The sequence below is a fragment of the Aricia agestis genome, chromosome 16 (assembly GCF_905147365.1).
Source record: "Aricia agestis chromosome 16, ilAriAges1.1, whole genome shotgun sequence".
NCBI lineage: Eukaryota > Metazoa > Arthropoda > Insecta > Lepidoptera > Lycaenidae > Aricia > Aricia agestis.
The window spans coordinates 5,060,363-5,072,450 of record NC_056421.1 but is presented as its reverse complement, the minus strand read 5'-3'; the positions used below and the strand labels follow the sequence as shown (position 1 = coordinate 5,072,450).

General features: G+C 36.7%; 2 protein-coding genes across 6 annotated transcripts in view; one reads left to right on the top strand and one right to left on the bottom strand.

Moving 5' to 3' along the window:
- Window positions 1–3,412: 3,412 nt before the first annotated feature.
- Window positions 3,413–6,394, top strand: LOC121735104. 4 transcript variants are annotated; one of them, XM_042125804.1, is made up of 11 exons: window positions 3,413–3,540; window positions 3,699–3,802; window positions 3,985–4,219; window positions 4,362–4,391; window positions 4,465–4,536; window positions 4,620–4,688; window positions 4,784–4,822; window positions 4,908–4,946; window positions 5,132–5,329; window positions 5,856–5,909; window positions 6,034–6,394. In XM_042125804.1, the coding sequence occupies exons 1-11, from the start codon at window positions 3,454–3,456 to the stop codon at window positions 6,076–6,078; spliced, it is 972 nt and encodes a 323-aa protein (XP_041981738.1). In that variant the 5' UTR covers window positions 3,413–3,453; the 3' UTR covers window positions 6,079–6,394. The 4 variants fall into 4 exon arrangements, with proteins under 4 accessions (XP_041981738.1, XP_041981742.1, XP_041981739.1 ...); XM_042125807.1 differs by having other exon boundaries at window positions 3,447–3,549; window positions 3,700–3,802; XM_042125808.1 differs by lacking the exon at window positions 5,132–5,329.
- A 136-nt stretch (window positions 6,395–6,530) lies between these two features.
- LOC121735093 (cilia- and flagella-associated protein 61-like) overlaps window positions 6,531–12,088 on the bottom strand; it is a 29,256-nt gene continuing 23,698 nt past the window's right edge. The window contains exons 27-32 of one of the 2 annotated variants that reach the window (XM_042125788.1): window positions 11,768–11,935; window positions 10,015–10,194; window positions 9,491–9,613; window positions 8,731–8,913; window positions 7,758–7,900; window positions 6,531–6,928 (exon numbers count right to left, since the gene is read on the bottom strand). In XM_042125788.1, coding sequence (XP_041981722.1) covers window positions 6,667–6,928; window positions 7,758–7,900; window positions 8,731–8,913; window positions 9,491–9,613; window positions 10,015–10,194; window positions 11,768–11,935 — 1,059 coding nt within the window. In that variant the 3' untranslated portion in view covers window positions 6,531–6,666. Of the gene's footprint in view, window positions 6,929–7,757; window positions 7,901–8,730; window positions 8,914–9,490; window positions 9,614–10,014; window positions 10,195–11,690; window positions 11,936–12,088 lie in introns of those variants that run through there. The other variant, XM_042125787.1, reaches the window with a different exon arrangement.

Genomic DNA, 12,088 nt, shown 5'->3' with positions numbered 1-12,088 from the left:
ATGTAGGAGGATTTATAAGTATTATGAGGTTAGCATTACTAATTGCTACTTATTTTGTACACGACTGTACTAAATTAACCAAAGATCTTCAGAGAAATAACAGTATCAAGGAGTTTTTGCCATGTTTCTATTAATACGTAGGTATTTAACGCTCCTCCGATTCGCACCTTGCCAATCCGAGCGTGCTAATCTTTGGACTCCGATCAAGTCGAAGTTTCTGAAAACCTTTGTTATGTTTTTGTCCGAGATGAGATCGTTAACACGTAGGTCTTTGTCATTTTAATAGTATAAATTAAAATAACAATTAAATAATTCTAATTGAGATGTGAGTAATGATTTTAATAAATTTATGTAACTACTTATAGTTGTTTTTTCTATCCAACTTTAAAATTATTAGCTATGTAATTAACGTTTGTTTTAAGTTTAAAAACAATAGTGCAATGATCTACGCTACTGACGCTTAAGGAAACTTTTAGGCGGATACTTTGCTTTAAGACTGACGAAAAATAAAATTCGACACGAAAGTAATTGGTCTCTTACAAGAGTCTCGTTGCCTTTACCACTGTAATATTCGTAATTTTTATTTGCTACAAATGCTTGCCTTTTGTATGTTATACTACGCGTATTTACATTGACCCTTTCCTTATTCATACAATGTACGTACAGCGGCAACAGACTGCATGCATAATACACAGTCATAATATTACATCAGGTATATAAAGGCAATGCACAATTTTTCATACCTTATTATATTTACAATAAGGTTCAGAATTGTTACACTGGCTCTTTGACTATACCTACAGGCTGTCAATAAACAAAAGCGCCAACATCCCGTATAACATTCACAGGACGATTCAAACTCATACCATGACGGTAATTAGTGAGTGTGACACGAAAATTGCTTCCTAATCCGATATGAATCGTGATTTATGAACGTTAACGATTTCAGGATGTGGATGACAGTGGAAACGTGAACACCTACGTCTATTAGTTGGACTTGAGTGTCTAGACTGTCTAGATCTAGACCAAGGATATCATTAGGCAAGATGACAGCAGCTAAACAGCTAGTAGCTACTGTAGAGCTAAAGCTACTAAAACTGTTTTTTTTCTTTCTTGTAAGCATAGATAATAATCTAAGAAAGCTCTAACCTTTTTTATGCAGTTTTTGCAAAGGTTTTGCTATGGTTTTAATTTCTGACACCAAACTGTTCAGATAAAAATATGTCATTTATGTATGTCACGTAGAAAAATCCACTGAAAGTCTCAAGAAAATGTTAAAACCACGGACGTAAAAAAAGTACGGACGTAACCTTCTCTAATCACGAGTGAAGCCTAGTTATGGCCGCCCGTGTAGGATGTGTGCGTGATATGAGGGTTGCCATATAAATCATAAATTTGTAAAATTTCCCTACTTTTTTTGTAAACTCAGACAAGTTAAATGTTATTTTTTATACTTAAACATATTTTTATGTTTTTTCGCTTCAGAAATGTAAGCGGTTGTTAAAGATGTTACAATGAAAATATTATTTTTATGACACTATAGATAGAAAAAAAACACATATTACGTACAGAGAAGTATATTAAATAATATACTTCTCTTAACGTAATATGTAATAATGTAACATTATTAGTAATAATGATTATGTACAAACATTTACAATAATAAAATTATTACTAGCTATTTGACCGAGCTTTGCTCGGTATTCGATAAAACACGAATAAAATGACATTTTCTAAAAATAATAATCCTAGCTAGACAGATTTATCGCCCCCGAAACCTATATAAGAAACCTGTATACGAAAAGATATAAGATACTTAAGTCCCGTAACCCGTTTCATCAAACAATCAAGTAATGTTAAATAAATAATGGCTTGTTAAATCAGTTAACGGCCTGTTAGAGCTATCGAGAGTTCTACCATGCGCTAACGTCAAATCAAATCACCTAACATGATGTTAAATTTATTCCTGGTCTAGAGGTCCATTTAATATTTTCATTCCTACTAGGTCTCAATGACGCTCGGGTGACTACACCAATAGCACCTTCCCTCCCCTACTACTGAAGGAAATCTAAGACAACAATTTTATCTATGGACGCTTCACACCACGTCAGTCTGACCCCGTGCTAAGTACCTGAAGGACTTGTGTTACGGGTACCAGACAACGGAAATATATTTAATACTGTTATACTATACATATATTTAAGATTTTTATTAAATGATACACATATTTAATACACACCCATGACCCAGGAACTTTGAAAACTTTTTGTTCCGTCGGCAGGATTCGAACCCGCGACCCCCGGCTTGAACCACCGATAGCCCACCCACTGAGCCACAGAGGTCGTCAAACAACAATTATATCCACTTTTGTAAATTAAGAAATTAATAGGGGTGTAGACTATTTTTAGGAAATATATATTAATGTTACAGATGTACCATCAAGGAAGTTGATTCCTATGCATTTGACAGACCAACGTTATTTGGTCGAATACTTATGTCAATTCAATGTTAATTGTGATCTGTCGGCTGGGTTTGACGTAACGCAACCAAACTACTTATGTCCCCGATTTGCATAGGAATCAACTTCTCTGATAGTACATAAGTATTTTGTTACACCTAAAAATATGTATAAAAAATAAATACACTCTTATTTCAATTAAAAAAATCACTTATTAAATATAAAAAATATTATAAAGTTATTAAGTAAAATATGTCCATTTTCGGTAACTCTATAATACAAACTCTCAAAAAAAACAATAATTTGTATTAGATTTCGTTTACTGTCTACACCCTTATTATTGTATTCCTGCCTAATTACTGGTCAATAGTATGCTAAATACTTACATGACACTAATAAAAGACAATAAAATTAATTATTTGATTATTTAAAAATAATTTAAAATTTTCCCCGGTTTGGGGAAAATTTCCCCACTTTGTTATGGACATTACTGACCTGTTGAAGTTGAATTAATATTTACATTATTTTATCAAAATACTTTAAAAATATGTTATCTTACCTATGAAATATTATTCCTTGATGTTTTTTGTGTAAGGTTGTATTGTTCTTGCACCATTTTACAACACAAGATGGCATATTTATTTTTATTAATGAATGACAAAGACGTGTCACCGCGATGCAGTCTAATTGCGTAATGGCGGTACGATCGGCTTATTACAGTGCGAGTGTTTGTGCAAGATGTGTACATATGATCGCCTGGGCTTATTAAGGGTGCTTCACTCATTTCTTAATGGCGATCCGTCCGTACTTTTTTTACGTCCGTGGTTAAAACACAAACATTCAAAACACACTCAAAACCATAGACTTAATATATACTGTCGTATATATTAAGTCTATGCTCAAAACATTTTAAATTAAATCAAGAATGTAGCTTAAAAGTCAGATAATAATTTATAAAATTAAAACAATAATTTATTCAAATAAGTCCGGACAAAATGTATCCAAAAAATAACGATGTTAAAACTGCATATGTTTGCCTCACAGGTGATTTGAAACCAGAAAGCAAATCTGGTAAAAACATGGTTAGGAACTGCAACTATAATCCCTACACCTCATGGTGTACGTCTAGGCACTAGACTGGACCCTAATAAGCCTAGCTAATCTATGGAACCTAATCTAGTCGCAAAGCACGCACGTAAATTGATTCCTCACTACTTGCCTCACGAATGATTTCTTTTAGGCCAAGAACGATTGTGGTTGTCGGCACAACTGTGGTTTGAAAAGTCCAAGCACATCAAAATCGAAACCGAAACGCATGTCTGATAGAGACCCTAACGTTTGTGGGTAAGTAAGTAGCTGTTAGCATACTTTTTAAGACTTTTATCATTAATGTTTTGTCTTCTTCAAGCGGCTTTTAGTAATATACCTTTAATACCTTAGTAGGTATATCTTTACTTGAACTGCGGTATCTTTTAATCTATTTGGGGTTGGGTTATTTTAATTTCAGCCTTTATTTTTTTTTACAGATCACCTGCATCCTTTTCATCATGTTCTACATGCTGTAAGCGATCTGCTGCATCCTCGGGTGAAAGATGCCTCTCTACTATCTTGAAACTAGACAAAGAACATAACATGTTCGGAATGTCAAACATAGCGATTACAGGATCGAAAGCTTCCAGAAAAATCCTCAAAAAGAACGAGAAACCGGCGTTTCCCCAAAAAACCATTGTACAAGTTTGCTGCAGTAGAAAATGTTCTATGGTAATATATTCATAACAGTGTTGATTCGACCATCTTAATAGATAGTAAAAACACAGAGGAAGGAATAACAGGATAAACGCATTTTATTTTTCACAAGTCCAGTCTGAATTCGATTAACTAAAATTTTATTTTACTTTTCCAGAGCAAAACTGATCTGCCGATGTCTTTAAAGGTAAGGTATCCATAAAAAGAATTACTTGCATATTTTCTTGGCTTTTTACTTAATTTTCCATCATTACTTTTAGTGCGGTGGTTGTCGCAGTTGCTGCTATGAACCCGTCTGCTCTGTTTGCTGTAGCGTTCCAACTATACCTTGTGTAAGTATTGCCATAACCAAATTGGATTTACACAATTTTTTTGGATACTGAAAATAGTATGTGAAGTTATACATTTTTTCCAGAAGGTGCCATGCGCTCCAAAATGTTTGCCAGATCCGATGAATACAGGAGGATATTATCACGGAATGAAGGTATTTCACCGAACATTTTAAAAACAATAGCGCGTTTTTATTTTAAGTAGAACTTTTCTAATAAATAAAATTTTATGAAAACTTTTTTTTTTCAGATATCATTTAAGCGAAAGCAAGAATTCAAACCTTCTGTTGTAAGCTATATTTGTGTTATTCATTTTATTCAAGCATTCGTACTGCCAAGTATTTCCAATTACTCATAGTTACTTTCTTTTTCAGATTGAACTTACACCACGCTCGAGTTGCGTTTTAACGAAGGTAAGCCGAAAGAGATTCTAAACTTTGTTATTTAGTCGTAATTATATGGATTTTAGACTCCTTCCCAACTCCCTCCCAATTTTTTAGATTCCCTGATAGCATACAATTCCCGAAGCTAGATTATCTAGGCATCCAGAACATAACATTAGATTTAACTTTCCAATCTAACCCCACTTTCCTCTTAGCCGCTTGCAGCTCGCTCATGCCACCACGTACCCCAATGTATCCCTCCATCGTCATGTTTCCCCTACCTCATGCCGTGCTACTGGCCAGCCCGTCCGGGGGCGCCATGCTCACAGCCTGAAAGATGCTTCCATAACCCACCGTGCCCGAAGAAAAGGGTGAAAGTACGGACGAAATCGGTCGCTGAACTGTGCCCCAAGGTAGTGTTACAAACTTGTTAGCTGCGATGGCTATGGAGTCGTATATAATTTGCATTGAATTCTTTAAATATGTGATACAATTCTATAAGTTAATAGCATCCATTTTCACATATTAACGACCTCTGTGGCTCATTTGGTTGAGTATGTGGCAGCTCAAGCCAGGGGTCGCGGTTTCGAATCCCATCGACGGTACAAAAAGTTTTCAATGGGTCTGGTTGTGTATTAAATATGTGTATGATATACCTAATAAAAATCTTAAATATATGTAGGTATAGTATAAAAGTATTATAAATAAATCATCAGTAATTGATGAAGAGGCCAATGATGATAAAAGTATTAAATATATTTCCGATGTCTGGTACCTGTAACACAAGTCCTTCAGGTACATTTTAGCACGGGGCCAGACTGACTGATGGTGTGAAGCATCCATAAATATTATTATTATTACATCCTTGCACTTGCACATCCATTCATACAGCCAATTTTTCTTTCGGGCGCTTTTTTTGAATACTTCTTTTTATTTTAGGAGGGATGCTCTGCAGAGAAGAAAAATAAATGCCCCATCGCAGTTTGCCCTGGGGTGAGCTTATTTGTTTTTAATCGTAAAGATGTGTAAAAGGTTCATTGAGAGCTAACATTTTGCCTGTTTAACCTTTAATAAAAATTTAATTCTACACTAAACTTAACACCGTATTATATTACAGAATATTCCGTCCGTGAGAGATGAGATTCAGAGCAGATTTGGATGAGGAATTGAGGATGTTTAACAATTATCTGTTTTCAACCGAGGTGGTGATAACTATTTCAGACCATTTTCGTGAATCCTGCCATATTGATCTGACCGTATGCAACAAATAAATAAGACTTTCAATAATATCTTTCACCGAAAGTGCCGTAAGATACTGAAGAAGTCCGTTCTCTTCTGGAAAAAGAACACCGTCTTGTGCGAATGCCACCTGCCTACGTGTAAAAGATGTTTCGTGAAAATGCCGAAGAGAAAACACAAAATAAAGCAATTTTCTTTCCAGGTAAATTCGGCTCACAATTTAAAATTATTATCTGATTTTTAAATGAAAAAATGAAGTAAAAGTTTTAAATTAACTGGATTTTTATTCATATTACATAATATATTATTATTTCATAATACATAGATAATATCTACGAATAGTCTAAGGACGTTATAAAAATATTTTTACTACTATAAGATCTAGAGTTAGATGGAAGTTATCAAATAAGTATTTTAGTAAATTTTAACATTTTAGCATGAAAGGGAACATTTTATTAACCATTAAAAATTCCAAGTAGACATTCTTTAAATTTATCAAAAACAATAATTTTTAATCTTTTGACACGATATATCTTTCCTTGCAATGTCTATGAGATGGAAAAAGTCTCTTGTGTTGGTCCACGGCTATGCAAGTTGGAGTGCCCTGGGCTATCGTACAATAGTCACTACAGTACATGAATGGTGCAGCGTTAGTCTGGTAGGGGTTAGGAGCAAATGGAGGCGAGTCGAAATGTTCACTTGGACTCCATGATGCGAGGGGGGAAACTGCGAAAGGCATTTTATATTTCCTCTTCGTCTCTGATTCGAAAGCACTGGAATAGGAATTATTAGGAATTAAAGGCTTGGAAGGATTGGTAGCGCTAATGAAAATATGTAATCGTTCTAGAATGATTTATGCCTATTCTATTTCCTAACTAAAAAAAAAATATTTTGATGATATATATTATTAATACGAGCTTTTGCCCGCGGCTTCGCTCGCGTTAAGAAGTATCTGTATATATATAAAACTCAAAGGTGACTGACTGATTGACATAGTGATCTATCAACGCACAGCCCAAACCACTGGACGGATCGGGCTGAAATTTGGCATGCAGGTAGATGTTATAACGTAGGCATCCGCTAAGAAAGGATTTTGATAAATTCCTCCCCAAGGGATTCAAATAGGGGATGAAAGTTTGTATATAATAATACTTCTTAACGCGAGCGAAGCCGTGGGCAAAAGCTCGTTATTATATAAAAACTTTCATCCCCTATAATTTGAACCCCATGGGGTTAGAATTTATCAAAATCCTTTTTTAGCGGATGCCTACGTCATAACATCTACCTGCATGCCAAATTTCAGCCCGATCCGTCCAGTGGCTTGGGCTGTGCGTTGATAGATCACTATGTCAATCAGTCAGTCAGTCACCTTTGAGTTTTATATATATAAAGATACATTATTCAAGATAAGATGATGCTAATCCTTCATTAACCTCGATACAATCATCAGTCATCTGCCTATGAACTATAATTCATTCATAGATGTTAGCCGTGCCTCGTCGTCTGTCGGCTGGGGTTAACAAAACCCGACCAATTTACGTGGACCCACTTTCTGCCTATGAACCAACTTTTCTGACTACACTAGTTAATTAAAATATTTACCTCTTTATATAACTGACTGGATTATGAGAAGCGGCGACTTCTTTGAATTCCTTCTGCACGTGGCTTCTGTCGTAGACAGCGCGGTGTACTTTAGCTGTCAGAGGCATCCAAATCTCCTTGTATCTTGGTCCAAATCCACGCACCTATTTTAATAAAAGGAAGCCATAAGCGTGCATTTTCTAATTTACAAATGCAAAAGCTACTTACAAATATTTATGTAAGCCATTAGCATATTTTTGCAGCAAAGATAATAATATAATGTCGGCTGTACACTCTCGCCGAGACACAGCGAGGCGGCCCGAGTGCGAGAGTGTAAATGAGTGCGCTCGCCTCGTCTCGCCTGTCTCGGACCCTCTCGGTCCGGTGTCGGTATTTTCCGCCCGAGACAAAGGGTCTCGCGAGGAAAGCGAGCGCATTACTGTACACTCTCGCGTTTTTTACTACTAGTCGCGCCGCTAGACAGTGCAGAACAGAAAAATAACAATAATAAACGTCATTATCAGTCATTATCTGTGAGAAATAAAATTAAATATGATTATGATATTGGATTACAATGATATATTTCGATGCATGGTGAATGGTGTTCAATGATCATTGATCGTAGACACGTTTTCGCCATTTTTTAAATCTTTTATTGTGTAAATATTTGGTAATTACTAATTATTTATAATAGCTCATATCGCAGAGAGCTACGGCAGCAGCAAGAGAAGTGTTTTCGTCCATCTCATAGAGAAAAATAATGGTCCATCTTCTCTGAGTTCATAACTGCGATTGAACTTAGCGAGAATGTACATGATCGCACTCGGGCAAGGGGCTCTCGCACGAGACTCTCGCCTGAGTGCTCTCGGCGAGAGTGTACAGCCGACATTAGCATTATAAGCTATACATTTTAGAAGGAAGATACGTCTACATAATATAGGCAAGCAATTTTTACTGATTAAACACAAAGTAAAGCAAGGATCTAAACACAAACCTTTGGTAAATTGATTTCTGAGTAAAACGTGATGTGATCCTTAGCTGCAATGCCAAAATGTTCATTGGTGGTAAAAGGTCGATGGTAGTTCCTATATGTAGTCAGGTATGGGTCCATCTGCTTACGATATCCCCCACAGTCTTCAGGTATAGACGGTGCCTCGTTTCTTCCAGATGCTACTACCTAACGGGGGGTAAGAAGCGATAGACTTGTAAGTACAATTTTTTTTCTCTCTTTTCGACCGAACTTTTAACAATCATGAAGCTAAAAGGGCAAGCCTCAGGCAGCAAAGCAAAGAAAAAAAGTGTATTTAAAAATGAAGAAAAAAATATCTAGCACAAGCTGATTGGCTAAAAAATAGCAAGCTGATTAAACCCAGTCCAGTCCGTAGTAGCAAATAGACACTGCATCAATGTAAACAAGTAACGCCCGTATTATTAGTCCTTTACTCAAGATTTCCTTACTTAGACTCGAATTAAAATTTATTGACTTTTTGTTGCATAACATATTAAAGTATAACATATTATAGTCTGGTAAGAAAGTGAAGAAATTAAAAAGTCGCAACATCGTAGTGTCATCCCTTTTTTCTGAGGTTGATTTGAAAGGGATGACACTACGATATTGCCACTTCTTAATTTCTTCACTTTCTTGACAGACTATAACTATTTTAAATTTAGGTTGAGTCACTCGAGTTAGGATATCTTGAGAAAACCACTAATGATAATATGGGTGTAAAATAATAATGTTATATAGTACTCACGTTGCAAATATACCCGGGATCTGGTGGCGTGATCAGCACATCAGATTTTGAGGGGCTGGCCCCGCGATACCTGTCCTTCATTTCCGACAGGGTGCTTATAGGGATGATGTTCTTTTCTTGTAACTGTAAAGTAAATCCCACCAAAAACATTTTCATGTAAAAATGTTGCCAAGATGAGAACATAATATTATAGTTCGACGTGTCAAAAAGTAGTGAGATCTCATGTAGAGCAAAGTTTCTAACCTTACATACTCAACCCTAAATCTAAAAACCTTAATTTTACCCTAAAGCACGGCAAAATATTTGATAATAATATTATAATGTGTCAGCCGCACAAGGAGAATCTATAAACTCTACACATTAGTCAAAATCGGTGGCCTGGCCATTTATCATTACTGTGTATTTTAGTTTAGTTTAGTATTAAGTTCAAAGCCCTGGCGAATAACAAAATGGCCAAGCCACCGATTTTGACTAATGTGTAGAGTTTTTAGATTCTTCTCGTGCGGCTGACACATTAGACTAACCCTCTTCTCTACACCAGTCATGAAAGCCACGCGTTTGCAGTTGATAGCGCAATCCGCCCTCTCCATAGCCTTATTGGGGTTGGGTTTGACGCAGTACTCGCCAGATGTCGTTTTATATGACTCCTTCTCCACCACCATATCACGTGACGTCAGTTTATCGGGTATGGGCTCTTTTATTTCCTGTAATTTTGTGAATATCATAGAATTTTGCGTTTTTCATAACATAGAGAGTGTAGAATTTGAGAACGAATGTTATCAGACGTCGTACTTCTATTATTGGTTTACAGGTTCAATAATTATTACAATAATAATAATTATATACTCCATATTGAGGCAAACGGTCTGTTGGTGAGTTCGGTTGCAGGACACAGAGAATTTCGTTCGTTGAGATATTGTTGCTTGTCTGTTTACTCGCACACAAAAATATAAGTAAATAACACTTTCTCCCTGTAGGATCTATTGAGATAGACAGCAGCAGCTTAAAAGTTATTTCTGTGTCTGTCAAATTGTAAACTAGCTAAAAGCCCAGCTTTGTGAAGAGGGTTCGCATCGTCACACCTTGACTGACTGATGATAACATATCTACTTATAAATAAACATTACTATGTTAAAGCACAAATCAATAGGCGTGATAGTTGTTCCGTAAAGTGTTAAGTGTAGCACAAAGCCCGGGCGCGCACTAGCGGCCAGGCCGCGGCGGCCATCGAGAATATGGTGTGGCCGCTGGTCGCGTTGCGGCCAGGTGCGCGTCGTCTATGGCGGTTTCATACTAAAGTATCTATCTTGATGGCCGCCGCAGACTGGCCGCCGTGGCTTGGCCGCTAGTGCGCGCCCGGGCTAAATGTTCAGGTTGTGGGATATACTATTAACTAACAGAATAATACATTTAAAGTTATCATACACAATTTGTACGCTGCGTTACAGCAGGTATATGCCTCAGGGCGATGTCGGTAGCTGTTCTGGTTTCATTGGTTGAGACCCTCAATGGTATATTATACTGTATGTTGCCCCACGTGTTAATATTGTCGACGAGCAAATCCTTAGCATTGGAATCGTCACGGCAACCTTTGGGTAGTACTTGACTCATGGTCACAGAAATTCTAAAAATAATATAAAAAATTAAGGAAAATTATTGTTTTTACAAGACTTTGACGTTGTTTGAAGTAAGCTATGACACGCTCATGTCATAATATTATTTCTCTTATTTTAAATTTTTAATTGCAAAGGGCAAAATACACAGGGGTTTTTGAAAGCATCAATTATTGACTATGCAGATTTGCAGATAATGGTAATACGAGATTTATACTCGCGCCTCGTGGCTCGGCTCGCGGCGCGTCTCGCAGCTCGCGTCGAAGCGCGAGTGTAAACACAAAAAGCTCGCGTTCCCCTCGAGCTCCTTTGGAAATCGCTCCCGACGCGAGCCGCGCCGCGAGACGAGCCGCGAGCTCGAGTTTACACTCAGGGCTCGCGGCGCGTCTTGCGGCTCACCTCGTGGCTCGCGCGCGAGTGTAAATCCAGTATAAGAGTAGATACAAAAAGCTTTTGCTATCCACTTATTTAATTAAAATCTACATTAAAATTGTATCACAGTAAAAACTTGTGATGGTCTTTCTTCATGTAATATTATAAACAATATTTAAGTACTCCGTTTAGGTACCTAAAAATAAAAGATCAAATAATCCAACATAATAGATTGTATTCAAATAATTTTCGATAACATTTTCAGTATACTGCGTTTTCTCTTCTTGAAAACGTCTTTCGCGTTAAAATCGTGTGTCAATTTCGACTGATCATGGGGATTTAGGTACATGGGCAAAACCGCTTCATTCTCTGTCACCCAGTCAATTACATAGTCTGTGATAGCTTCGAAATAGAGGGAGCTTTCCAATCTTGAGCGCAGTGTTGCAAGAGAGTCCGATGTCTACGAAAAAGGTATAAATCTGAATTGAGGTATGAGAGAGTAAAAGATACTGAATGCACTTGAAACGAGATATGTACCATCGAGGAAATTGATTCCTAGGCAGTTGACAGACCAACGTCATTTGGTCGGATCATGTCAATTCAATGTTAATTG